This window comes from Uloborus diversus, unplaced genomic scaffold, assembly GCF_026930045.1.
Source record: "Uloborus diversus isolate 005 unplaced genomic scaffold, Udiv.v.3.1 scaffold_14, whole genome shotgun sequence".
In the NCBI taxonomy this organism is placed as follows: domain Eukaryota; kingdom Metazoa; phylum Arthropoda; class Arachnida; order Araneae; family Uloboridae; genus Uloborus; species Uloborus diversus.
The window spans coordinates 3,089,979-3,104,257 of NW_026558098.1; the positions used below are offsets into that span (position 1 = coordinate 3,089,979).

Here is a 14,279-nt window from a genome sequence, read left to right on the forward strand (position 1 = left end):
CTTTCAATGAGTAAGAACAACCAATAGAATCTTTGAAATGGTGGGTCTATGCTTTGCAGCCAGAAATCAGTTTTAAGTTCATCTGATGCACAAACTTCCTGTAAATATAAGTATAAAAATAATTATTTCAATGTGGCCCAAAGTTGAATGTTCAATTTGTGTTGTGAATTATGAATACATTTTTTGTTTATTAATGTATCTATTTTTCAGAAGGGTTCCATGTTAGTTTACCAAGATGTCAATTGTTTGATCCTGAATAATGAGAATATGGATGAGGTTATAGAAACTTAAAGCACACTAGTTGAATTTAGAACTTGCACAACAGTTACTTTATTAAAGTCTGCTGTGACGTACTAATTTTGCTGGCAATAATGCTTTGAAACCGACTTGTTAAAATTCAAGTGCATTCAACATCAGTCATCTAGTGTAGTCTAAATATATGATTCTTGTGTCTGATGTAATAAAAAGCATTTACAGAATTAATATAAAGGGATGTTGTCACTTAATTTATGACTAAAACCCTCTTTATAAATGCTAACATTTTTTATGCTAATTTTCCTCGAGATAAAAAGTTTGGTTTGAACATTTTTACTTGGTCACAGATATGTTTTATTTCTGGTACAATTATTTTGCTTAGAATTGTAACACAGCCGGCTTAAAAAAAAATCTGTGTATTATTCTATTTTAAAACAAATTCTTGCTGTTATCATACCAAGAATGAATATGCTTCTCTAAGTTATTCCTGTAGTTAGCTCAGTACTCTAAAGTTTTTCCTGGTGCAAAAGTTTCATAAATGTCAAAAGAAAAAAATTTACAAAACTTCTTTGGCATGCTGGAATTAAAACTTGGAGATCACTATCTGTAATTTTATGGTGTAAGAAATTAGGGGTATGAGGAAAGTAGAAATTAAGCAAAGTATTCTAGTGAGGGGAATTAAAAGAAAATGAGCATTAAATCAACATTGCATTTTAAGTAAAAGGTATCAGCAAAACTTAAGTGTATAATAGTAGTGGTATATATGCTTTGTTGTTGATATGTTTCAAAAATCCCGTCAAAGCAATGACATATATAGTTTTTTAAATTATGTATTTAAATATTAAATTTCAAAGCTATAGTTAAAAGAGAAAATGATTGTCTTTCTTTGGGTCAAATATATTTTTCTTGTACTTTAATTTATTGTTTTCTACAAAAGCACTATATTAGTAGTTAATGGTAAAAATAATATAGTAGTTTGGTAACAAGTTTAGCATGATAGTCATTAGACATGTATTTTCCGTGAGGATTTAAAAAAGATCATCCTTTCAAATTGACAGAGGAGTAATTTTAAGCTATATTCATATTTCAATGTCAAGAACATTTGAGCAAGAGCATTAAAAATATTCGCACCATGTTGAATAAGTGCTGAAAAGCATGTGGAGACATTCCTCAATTTATCATACCATCCAATTTTTAAGAATGTTTTATTTTGGATTTGGTTATATGCTGTAATTGTGTTTTTACGTGTTAGCATTTAAACAACACACATTACAATTATAAGTGGGTAATTTTGCTTCTAAATTAAAATAAAACCACAGCATTATATTTTGCATATGCTTCACACTTAGCAGGTTTTATTTTATAATACAATCAATATAATTGACGTTCGATTTTATCAAATTTACTGTAGTACATTCGTCCCTCGTATAACACGGTACTTGCACAACACGGTTTCGATATTACACAGTACGAAACTTCAATTTAATACTTCATGGTTTTGATTTAACACGAAAGGTATCTTTAATAAAGAAGACATTTCTTTTCTGTTTAATACATTCTGTTAATGTTTGATAACTCTAATGAGGTTTTACTTTGTTTTTCATGAAACTTGGTTTCGATATAACACGATAGACATGCTTTGATTTACATTATTTCAAAGTCTCGTATAACACGGTTTCGATACAACACGATACATATTGACATGATTTTTACTATGTACATGATTAATTAGTGTAAAAAATATGTTAATAAGTTTAAAAATGTCTCGTATAACACGATTTCGATACTACACGGAACGAATACGAGAGACGCCTGTATATTTACAAGAAAATTATTCAGCTTTATATATTATATAGTTTTATTAAGAATTGTTATTTAACTTTATGTTTCACATAAAGTTTTATTAAGAGTTTGTCAAATTTTAATCTATTCAGAATTCTATCATGTATCATATGAAACACATTACTTGGAAAATTCTTTTCTATTTTAAACAAGTGTTATCGTTTTTTTTTCTCCTTAATCCGTTTGCTATATGAACATTTTTCTGTATTAAACGTTTTTTTTTTAATTACTAAAAAGTCATAGTTTTGATTTTTTTTTTTTTTTTTTTTTTTAATGAAGGCTGTTTTGAGTGTACAAGCACCTGACAGGCTCGTCATTTCAAAAAAAAAAAAAAAAAAAACCAAGGGAACGATGCGGAAAATACTCAGTTTCTATTGCAGGAGAAAATCAAGAGTAGGGAATTTTTAAACGGGGAGGGGGGGGGTTGCACCCCTAGTCACGTTAATTTAATATCTGTTAATCATGGAGTAGGAGAGGATAGGAATTTTTTTAGTTTGTCAGTTTGAACATACATTTGCCCTTTGTATACTTATATGCACATATTATATAAATTGGGCTAAGTAAATAACTTAATGAAGTAGTAACTTGCTCCTTGCCTTTTCGCTGCAATAAATTAATAAATAATACGTAACAAATCGGTGGGTAGCCTTAAGTCCAGGTAGGTTTGCGTTTTCTTTGAAGTGGAAGGGGGGGGGGGATTCTAACATATTCTCTAGTAGGGGGCAGCACAATCAGAAATATTTTTCTGCGGTCCTTCATTTCGAAATTTGACATGGAGGGAGGGGGGGTGCACTCAATGGGAATTGACTTGGGGAAAACAACGAAAATCACGCCCGCTATCCACTTATAACTAATAAAAAGCATTATTTTTTCCAAAGCAAGGGGGACTTTCGACCATCCTCCCTTTCGTCCGCATGGAGGGGGGGGGCAAGTGGGGGCTCAAACCCCACCTTGGAAATTAGAACTTCCTTGCTTTTAGTACTTTTTTTCTAGCAAGAAAGTAAAAACATTTCTCCAGCCATTAATGAATAAATTATTAAAAATGTCAAATTTTAATAACTCTAATCTGTACTGAAATCGGTTTCTATGCGGAAAGTATCTTACTAAACCATGGAAAAAATATCTGACCCCCTCCCCCTTAAAATTTTGCTTATGCGTGCCCATGCCCCGAACCCCCTAAACAGAGCCGTGTCCAAGGGGAGGGTTTTAGAGGTTAAACCCCTCCCATTGGGGAGAAATAATAATCCAAGAGAATGTATATTTGACTTTTATTAATTTTAATGTGAAAGTTTGTGTGCAGTGCGTTAAAAAAGAAAGCCCTCCCCCCCCCCCCATTTTTTACAAACTAGAATGATATTTTGGAAAAACTATGGTGGAATAATATCTCAATGATTTGTCAATTAAAAATCTTACTTAACTGCATTAATATTACTTATGCATTAATGATTGTGTTTGGTAATTAACTTGCATCTGCAGTAAGCTCTTATTTAGTTGATTAAACATTATTTCAGAATGTAATACATGCTGCAATATTAAAGATTCTGTGGACAGTTTTTTATACTAATTGCAATATACCGCGTAGTAAACAAATTTGATTTAAAAAAAACGAACAAGGTTTTCTAATAAAACTGATAAGGTTTTATTAAAAAGAAGCTGTCTACTACGGTCACACTTGTGCAGCAAGAGTTATTCTTCAGAGCTTGGAGGTAGTGTGGGGACAGAGCCGTTCTTACATGTAAAGAAATGCCATTACTGGGATCGGAAATTTTAGGTAAAAATTAAGTTTGTGAGGGATTGAACCCTCCCCCCCCTCAGATAAAGATTTAGAATTTTCAAAACCCCTCCCTTTATGAAAATCTGGACACGGGCCTGCCCCTAAATGACGACGGACTTACTTGTGGCTCATTAGCAATCTTCGTGTTTTCATAAGCACTCAAGGATTAGTGAGAATTGCTTGAGACTCCAATGAAGGTGCTCCCCCCCCCCCTCCCAAAGCCCAATATCTAAGGTTGTGCTTCTGTTTTTGGGCGTCCACTGATGTCCTGTGAATTTCTTCATATTTGCAAGGAAGTACTACTTTTGCTATTTACTCACGTTCTTAATAAGTCATACATATCATTTTATTACCAATCTCTGAACTCTCAATATTTATTGCCACAGTATCCAACTATATTTATGTCTGCTTTTTCCAAAGCTTATGCATAACGGCATGGGGTTGGAAAAGCGATATACAGTTCATTTTGACACAAAAGTTAATATTGTTTCTCTTGAAAGTTGCGTATGCTGTATCTATGTTACAAAAAAAGAAAAGAGAGAAAATATTAAAATTTTTAATGAACCATTTCTAATGAAAAATGTTACAACTATTATTTTGCAGGAAAAGTATGCAAAATTACTGCATCTACGGGTTTTCCCCTCCCCTTAAGAGCAAGGGTGCACTCCCTTTAAAATAAGACCCCATAACAGGGAAAATACCACTCGAAATACCCCCCCCCCATAACAATTTCGATGGTGCAGTGCGCCATGATCTCCCCAAGGTGGGTAGCCCTCTGCATCTATGTGTTTCGTAGTTGTCCCTTCCCCCTAATCGGGAGCAGCACCCAGGATACCCCTTAAAATTTCTATGGTACGGTTCGTGCCACGATCCCCCTTGAGTGGGAACTCAAGGGGGTCAATTAATATGTTATCAAAATTAAGGTAGTTAGTACAACGAGGGGCCTCCGTAGCTCTGTGGTAGAAGCTTCGTCTTCCAAGCCGAAGATCGTGGGTTCGATTCCCGCCTGTGCCTTGAGTGTTATTTCCTTCTCTAGTGTTGTAAATCTTTCCTGTGTGTGTCCGGAGGCAAAGCGCTTGGTACGCAGTCCTCTATCTATGTGAAGCTGTCTAGTTTCTAAATAAATATATAAATAAAGTGCAGCGAGTGGGACTTCAGAGCAGATAGTATGATTGAAATTTTTTGGGAGAGGAGGGTTTACTAAAAGTTGTCTTTGTCGTTTTTAGGGGATCTCATTTTGGGGATGCATTTGAGGGGAGGGGACGTCATTGTTCTTGAGGGGGAAGAGGAGCATCTCTGATTTAGGAAAGATTTTTTTGGTGCAAATGGAATTTCATAAAAAATGCGGAAAAACTGTAACGTCATTTAGTTTGTTTTATTATAATTCAAAATATATAACTTTAGAATACAGAACGAACCAGTTTATTTTCTTAAACTAATTTGCATTTAATGATGTTTACCATTCTTGAAAATACCAAATACGTGAAAAAAAGTACACTTAAAATCGGAAAGAACATACTCCTTCAGGAAGTGTTTCCAAACAGGAAAAATAAACTGCAACTGTATTGCTTATGGTATCGCACTTTTTTTTTGGCATCATGTTCGTCATGTTGATAAGAACTCGCCTTGAAATAGATGAAATCGCCAATATGGTAACCATGGGCCCAGGATCGTTCCTGCATTGACCGACGTGTTTCTTTTTCCAAGTGCCGCAAACGAAAAAGAAATTTAATTTGAAATATTAACTACTCAGCATCAAATTGGAAAATTCCAGTCAGTGGAATGGATTATTGGTAAATATTTTACCGTATTTATTGCAATAAAAGTGCTTGCTAAAATAAAAATGCAGAGCATCGGAGGAAAGTTTTAATCTGGTCAAGTTCAGTCTGATGGAATAAGTGTCCTACTCTGAAGTAGTCAACCTCAACATCTTTAAGAAATTTGTTACAATTATCAAAACTCATGTAAATTAAAAATACTGCTTTTGTATTTTTTGGTGTTAGGAAAGGAAAAAGTACCGAGTGATGATGGATTTTAGCCGGTACACGCAAGTACTTCTTAGCACTTCCTAGATTTCGATTACTCGTACTAAAAGCTCCATGAAATATCTGAAACATGAAAATCACGTACTAAATTGATTTTCTAAGCAGCTATGCTAGAAAATTCATATGTTTTAGTTTATTGCCTAAGACCAGTTTACACATTTAGTTCGGTAATATTTTATTTATACTATATTTTCAGTAATTTGTGTGAAATTTATAAGTTTTAGCCTAAGAAACCTATTTTATTATGTATCGTATGAATATTTATGAGGGAAAAATTTAAGAAAATAGTGATATTAAATAAAAAAAAAAAAGTATTAACTCTTTACTATTCATAGTGTTTAAGTTGTTTGACTTGGGGTGCAGCACATACAGCAGTGTTGCCAGATGGTCAAATCCAGATTTCCCCAATTCTCTTCCCTAAAATGCGATGTTTTCTATCAAATTTTCCAAAATTCAAAAATTATTTTTCCACTAATATTTTCATAAAATGAGTCGACTTCCTCTGATATTTTTGTCTCTTGAAAAAAATTTATTTCCCCAAATAGAAAAACTTTCTTATGAAATTCCCCAACTTTTTTTTTCTTCCCATTTTTGCTTTTTTTTTTTCGTCTTAATCTTTTTTTATTTTTACTAATAATAAAGCTGAAAGTATCTCTGTCGGAATCTTTGTGACATGCATAGCACCTAAACCGTTCCACCGATTTTCATGAAATTTGGCAAAGAATTAGTTTGTAGCATGGGGGTGTGCACCTGTAAGCGATTTTCCGAAAATTCGATTTTGTTCTTATTCTGTTCCAATTTTAAGAACATTTTCCCCAGCAAAATTATCATAAGATGGACGACTAAATGACCAATTTATCATAATGTGGAACCGTAACGCGGGCAAGCGAATTGGCGAGAAATTCATCATGCATTATTTGTAAATTTTCAGGCGAACCAAATGACCTTTTAATTTTCTACTACGGGCAAAGCCGTACAGGTGCCACTACTCATAAATACAAGCACCTGACCAAGAGAAAAGAAATAACCAAATGTTTTTTTTTCTACTCGTATTTACTACTCTGCTTCTGTATGCACAGTTAAACTATGATTTTTGCATATATTTATCCAAGAACATCCTTCATCACACTTGTTTTTGCCTGTTACATGTATCAACTAGTTACTCACGTAGAACTCTTAATGCAAATTCCATAAAGTTGAGCAAAGCTAAATGCTAAACCAACGCTGTTTGATTCAAATTATGCAACTACCAGATGTCAAGACGCAAATTTAAATACGAAAAAAAAAAATTCCTGAAATTTTTTTTCTCAGGTTTTCTCCAAGAAAAAAAAATTTTCCCAAGGAATTCCCCTCAAAACCCATTTTCCCAAAATGTCCCCAGAGAGCACCAGATTTCCCCAAAATGGGGAAATTTCCCCCAATCTGGCAACACTGACATACAGTCGATTTTTCTTACTTTAATAAGTACAGTGAAACCTGTGTAAGTTGACCAATCGCGGTGCAGCACTTTGGCGGTCAACTTAGACAGGTGGTCAACTTATAAAGGGCTTTTTTTTTTTTGTCATTTCTTGCACCATGTATTCATTTTTTGAGGAATTCACCCTTACTCTTTCTGTTCAACTCACTTTCAGTGTTTAACATTATTGAAAGTGAAACAATAATTAAAAATACTATTCAAATAATTTTGTTATTTTTTCCTTGTTTTTAACTATATTAGACACTGTAGGTTTAGAAATCCCACATATGCCAACTAATTTTCTCTGTTTTTCACCATTTTCAATTAATTTTAATATTTCATACTTTTTATTATTCTCAAGTTCAACTAAGTTTCGTTTTCAAGCCTTTTTTGTACAACTTATAGCACCAAGAGCATAAGCACTCTCCCAGTTCATAAAGGCAAAATTAAAATGTCCTATTTCTTAATCCCTTGCACCAGAAACATGTAACTTTACTCATTAGCAGGCCCAAATCTGTGTACCCCCAGTGCAAGGGGTTAACGGTCCTAGAAATTGAAGAAAAAATGGAAAAAAACTAGCACTAAGACTTATGCACTTTACAAATAGACACTGCTGGCCAGGAGGGAGGGGCTTACATATTTTGTTGCAGGGGGACCCAAAATATATAAATCCAGGCTAGCTCTTTTTGCACAATTCCTGTGTTGCCACAGCATATTGCAACTGAAAAAAAAGATTTTGAACTTCACTACTGACAATTATTTTCATTGAACAGAGTACAAAAAGCTTTCTCAAGTAGAACAACAAATGAAAAACAAGTTTTGAGAATAAAGAGCAGCATAAGCTTTAAGCTGCTGTTTAGTTAGTAAAATGCTAGTCTGTCATCAAAACATTAAAAACATTCTTAGAAAGCTATCAAAAAAATAAATAAATAAATAAATAAATAAATAAAATAATAATAATAAATAAATAATAAAATAATTTGCTGAAGAAAGTTGAAAAAAATAAACCAAGTGGTCAACTTACAAAGGGTTTTTTACAATACTCCAAACCAAATTTGGCGTACATTAGTGGTCAAGATAGACAGGTGGTCAAGATAGAGAGGTGGTCAAGTTACAGAGGTTTTCCTTCGCTATTTGAGATAGGAAAAATTCCGTTCCCAACAAAGTGGTCAACATGGAGAGGTGGTCAACTTACAAGGGTGGTCAACTTTACAGGTTTTACTATTAGGATAGTTGTAGCCCATGCTCCCTAAAATGCAGTGCTAAGGAATTAGTCTAGTCTCATGGTTGGGTTTTTGACCTGGCATGTCAAAAACTAGTCGAAAACTCAAAAACCTGTCAAATACTATCGTTATTGTCCATTACAAACATTATTGACATTTTGTACAAAAGATTTCTTCATGACAAAAAGTTATGTAACTAAAATTTTCATATCATATTAAGTAAAAAATTAATTTTATAAATTAAAGAAAAAAAGTTTAGAAATTTTCTTTCCAACTAATTTCTTATGCTGTAAAATAGTATTTAAATCTTTTAATGACTAAAACAAGTACAAGTATTTTATCAATTTAAAAATGCTTCTATGTCAGGATTAATTTTTTTTTTCCTTTGAGTAAAAGTAAAACTTAGTTGATCAGCACTCGATTAATGGTAAATAATCTAAAAATTTTTGACGACTCTTTTTTTTTAAAAAACTTTTGTTATCAATTTTTTTGCTAAACTAGTATAAAATAATCTCTGTTCCTAAATGAGCTAATATTTGCTTGAAGCAACTAAACTTATTTAAGTTTTAAATATAACTTTTGCAGTTGAATTTGAACAATATCCGTTAGGTTACTACGCTCAGGATGTCTTAGCAAATGTATGGTGGATAAACCAATCTTTCAACATTGATTGTGAGGATTTTTTTTAGTTTTGGATTGACTCTTTCAAAACAATAAAATGAACTTGGCGTACAAAAAGCTTAAAACTGATATTTTTTTACCATATACCTTGAGAGAATAAAGATTTCAAATGGAACTAAATATATTGTGTAAATGTTGACTAAATATGCCTCTTTTGTTTATTTATTTTATTGCCACTTATAATACCTTTTGGGCGATTCTCAAAAAAATGTCTGGTGCGAACAAACAATAGATTTTATCACTCAAGAAGTAACTTTGCCTTAACTGTTGGTAATCATGGAAACTAAAAAATCTGAAACTTCACCATTCTTGGGTTTCGTCGTCTTTTATACTTTTCTTCAGAAAATTCTGAATTGTCCAGCTTTTTTTAGCCCAAGACAATTTTTGTGCTTTGTCCATATACTTATGCTACAATATGCTACAAGTACCTCACATTTTCCCTAAAAAAAGACAAAAAAAAACCACATTTCTTTTAAAAAACCCAAAACCCAGCTTTAGTTTGGTTTTTTGGGTTTTATTTTAAAAAAACCCTGGGTCCATGGGCTTTTTTAAAAAACCCCGGGTTTTTGCCAACTCTGCAATAAGGCCATGATTGGCATTATTAGGACTCCAGTGTCCTTATTTAGACATCAAAGAGTCGGGTTGAGAATGTTTCAATGCTACATATGCACACGAACTGTGCACATAAGTGACCAAAAAACAGAAAATGACTTATTAGAGTCCCAAATGTGATGATTGATTTTTCTCCATTCCACTGATATGGAATGTTTGATAATGTTTTTGAGTTTTTATTTTTTGGTTTAATATGTTTTTATATTGAAAATAAATAATTCATTATTATTATTACTATTTTGACATTTTAAAATGAAAAATTGTTTGCATTGATAAATATTATGATTTCATTCCTTTTCAAAAACATTATATTTCCAGCTATGTATATCATAGTGAAAAGTTAATTTTTTTTCGATACAAACGCAGGTTATGATGATTGAACTATAATTACTCAAGTGACAGCATGCTTTTCTTTTTGCAATTCCTGTCACCAGCGTCTAAAGATAAGGTTTCACAGCACATGGTCATGGTTGTCCCACTTCCGTCCAAGGGACGGAATTCCGTCTTTTCAAAAATTTCGGCCATCGGATTTTTTTTCCATGTTCAAAATGATTTTTATACATGAAACAAATCTTTACTTTTGAATCTCTCACTCTCAAAAAAGGTCTTATTCTTCTGAGGACAAAAAACTGGCCCATCTGCTAAAGTTAAAAAAAATAAGCTGTTTTTTTTTCCCCAAAAAATAATTAAATAAGTCACTCAATCTGTTGATTTCAACCATTCTTATCTTAATCTGGAAAATTTTATTAAAGTTTTTATCACAATGCATCTTATAGCCAATAATCTCATATCTGATTTTTTTTTAATTACTATTTTTTTGTATGAAATATGAACTATTTATGTAACATGAACTATAAAATCTGAAGCTTTTTTTCTGCATTAGTAAATAGTAAGTTTTTTTATTGCATTTTATTATTAAGTTCTTTTTCTGCTTTTACCTCCTAAAAATCTTGGACAATGATATGTTATTTTTTTATTTAGGTTTTAATTTTTACTTAATCTTACAATTTGGTTTTACTATATAGTTACAGCATCAAAAATTACCATTATCAGTGGTGATTGTGGTCCGGTATTTTACCGAATTTCAGGTATTTTCAGACATGAAAATACCGGAATTATGTTCTTTTTTCGTTATGCTTTTATCTCCCTACCTTCGCAATTTATTTTAAATTATATAATACTCATCAAATATACCTGCAAGAGCCTTAAGATGGACAATTATCCCTTAAGATGGACAAATGTCAAGATAATTTGTATAACACCAGCTCAAAAGTAACTTTGTAATCCATTAAAAATTTAATTAAATGTGCACGCAATATTTTGACTCAGAACTATTTAACACTATGGCAAAGGTGCACTTAAGTAATAGGGGCCAAAGATTACCCCCCCTCCCCCCTTCTCGCTTTGAAACTTTCAGGTATTTTTTGATGAACTCACAATCACCCCTGAATCATTATATGTGTCTAAAACATCAAACTAAGCGCTAACATTTTGGTGTCGCGAAATGGAGCCACGCTCTTTTCAGTCCTGGCCAATTTTTAGAGTGGCACCCATGCTCTTCTGAAACGTTATGGGCTGAGTGCAAACTCTTGATGGTCAGAGTATAATATAGTTTCCATTTACCTCTACTGCTTTTAGATATTCTATGAAAACTTTGAAGTTGTTCTTTTTTTTTGCAGTCAAAGCAGTATCATGCAGGATAAGGATTCCAAGCTTTTCAATGTCAAGGCACTGCCCGTGAACGAGAACGTTCCCATTGACCTGACCAGGGAACCCAGGAACGGGCACGAATACCTACTCAGGGCTCGACTCGAGGCTTCCAGGGTCTTGGGACAAGAGTCCTTCGATGTTCCCGAAGAGAGGAAAACGGTCGAAGGGAACGAACACATCCTGAGGACCAGGCTCGAAGCAGTTGCCGCAGCAGAGAGGACCGTGAAGAAAGTCGGTCTCGGAAAACTGAAACGTTCACAGAGGGGCAGAGATTCGAAACGACCCGAACATGATGAAGTTGGGAGGAAAACGAAACAAGATGGCTTAGGAGGTGAGAGGAGAACAAATCCAGATGGCCGAAGCAATGAGAGGAGAACGAAACAAGATGAAAGGAGAACAAAGCCGGATGGTCATAAAGATGAGAGAACGAAACAAGATGGCCAACAAGATGATACGAAAACAAAACCGGATGGCCAACGAGATGAGGAGAGGACGAAGCAAGATGGTTATCAAGATGAAAGAAAAACAAAACCAGATGGCCAAAGAGAGGAGAGGAGAGCAAAACAAGAGGACCAAAGAGAAGGAAGGGAAACAAAACCAGATGGCCAACGAGATGAGAAGAGGATGAAGCAAGATGGTCATCAAGATGAAAGAAAAACAAAACCAGATGGCCAACGAGATGAGAGGAGAACAAAACAAGAGGACCAAAGAGAAGGAAGGAAAACAAAACCAGATGGCCAGAGAGATGTAAGGATAGTGGAACAAGATGGCAAAATAAATAAGAGGAGTCCCAAACAAGACGAGAGAAAAACGAAACGAAACGACTTCAGAGATCGGCAGCCGGAGGCCGAAAGATTAGGATGTTCCGAATCCGAAAACGAAGACCTGTTCCTGAGGATCCACGATGAGCTTTCCAGGAACAAGAGCGAGCTGCAGAAGAAGTTCCCCAAGAAGACACTGCCCCTGGAGGACAAGAAACGTTGCTGTCTGTTCTGCCTGGGCTCGGAATTGTACTCCCGAATCTACAAGAAACGAGCCAAGAAATGTTCTGGACACCTTCCCCTCCTGAGCTACGTCATCCACCTTGACGAAGAGGAAGTGCTTCTGCTGTTCCAATACTGCTACGAGTGGTACTTGAACGTGGGCATCAACGAAACCATCGCCAGGTGGTTGTATGCTCTCCTGGCATGCTTGGATCACCCCATCTCCAAAGAGCAGGCCTTTGGAATGTTGGAATCGTTCTACCTGAGCTGCTTCAAAGGCCGCTGCCAAGACCTGGAGTATCCCTACCAATGTTTCGTCGAGTCTATGATGCGGAAGTTGGCAATTGAAGAAAATTAACATGAGCTTTCATCTAATAGGACAAAAAAAAAAACTAAATTGGGCACTTCCCTGACAGATCCTTAATTGCTGGGAATACAATGAAAGTGCCTTTTTCTATATTTATTTTTTAGTTAACTAAAATGAAAGAACTCAAAATGTTCATTTTCCATCAGTGTATTGTGGCATCAGTCCACGGCAGTATGAATATTGCAGATCCATTCTTCCTGACCATGGGTGCCCATATGAAAAGTTGCAAGGGGGGGGCTCAAATATTTCCCCCGTTGAAACTGATTTCAGGACAGATTAGAGTCATTAAAATTTGACATTTTTAATAACCTATTCATTAACGGCCGGAGAAGAAATGTTTTTACGTTTTTGCAAAGAAAAAAGTACTAAAAGCAAGGAAGTTATAATTTCAGAGGGGGGACTCGAGCTCCCCCCCCCTTGCCCCCCTATATGGGCACCCTTGTTCCTGACTCTAATAGCAACAGCTCAACTTGTGAGGCTCTTTCGCCTTTTATTTAGTTCTAGTTGGCTTGTTTATTTCTTGGTGGCAGCTCTTGCTTATTGCCTCCATGGCGGCAGCAAACCTTCATAAATGAAAGTGCTTCCTTCACTAGTTCTAGGCTCGTCAAGGGCGCCCATATAGGGGGGCAAGGGGGGCTCGAGCCCCCCCCCCCCCTTTGAAATTAGAACTTTCTTGCTTTTAATACTCTTTTCTTTGCAAAAATGTAAAAACATTTCTTCTCCAGCCATTAATGAATAAATTATTAAAAATGTCAAATTTTAATGACTCTAATCTGTCTTGAAATCGGTTTCCACGGGGAATATATTTGAGCCCCCCCCCCCTTTCAACTTTACATATGGGCGCCCATGGCTCAAGTGAATTTTTTATCATATCCTATTTCTTTATTTTGATAACCACTAGTCGTTAATTTGTCTTTCTAATTGTAAAACTGTTGTAAATAAGATAAGGAATCATATCATAGAGTTAAAACGAAAATGGTATGAATTATGTTTTTTTTTTTTTTTTTTTTTCGCTAATTTCTACAGTTTGTTTAATTCTATTTACTTAAATTTTTCTCACTTCAATGAATAAAATGTTTCTGCTGAGGTATGACAAAGTATGTCGGAGATATTTTACTTCAAAGTTTGGGGTCCATTTTCTGAAAATTGGCTTAGTGTATAAATTAAAAGTCGTTCTAAACAGAGTATTTTTCAACTTTAAATGGGCATGTTAGTAAAAATGTAGCAGTAAGCTCCATTTACTGAACATAAAATATAAACTGTTACACACAATAATAAATCCTTATGAAGTATCCCTATCTCGAACTATAATAATTCCGTTTGCAGCTGAT

The 14,279-nt window shown here is 34.4% G+C and overlaps 1 protein-coding gene across 1 annotated transcript; it reads left to right on the forward strand.

Annotated features, from left to right (window-relative positions):
- The first annotated feature begins 5,565 nt into the window (after positions 1-5,565).
- LOC129232837 (RNA-binding protein 25-like) lies at positions 5,566-12,939 on the forward strand. The gene is made up of 2 exons (XM_054866937.1): positions 5,566-5,664; positions 11,568-12,939. The coding sequence occupies exons 1-2, from the start codon at positions 5,654-5,656 to the stop codon at positions 12,937-12,939; spliced, it is 1,383 nt and encodes a 460-aa protein (XP_054722912.1). The 5' UTR covers positions 5,566-5,653.
- Positions 12,940-14,279: the final 1,340 nt, after the last annotated feature.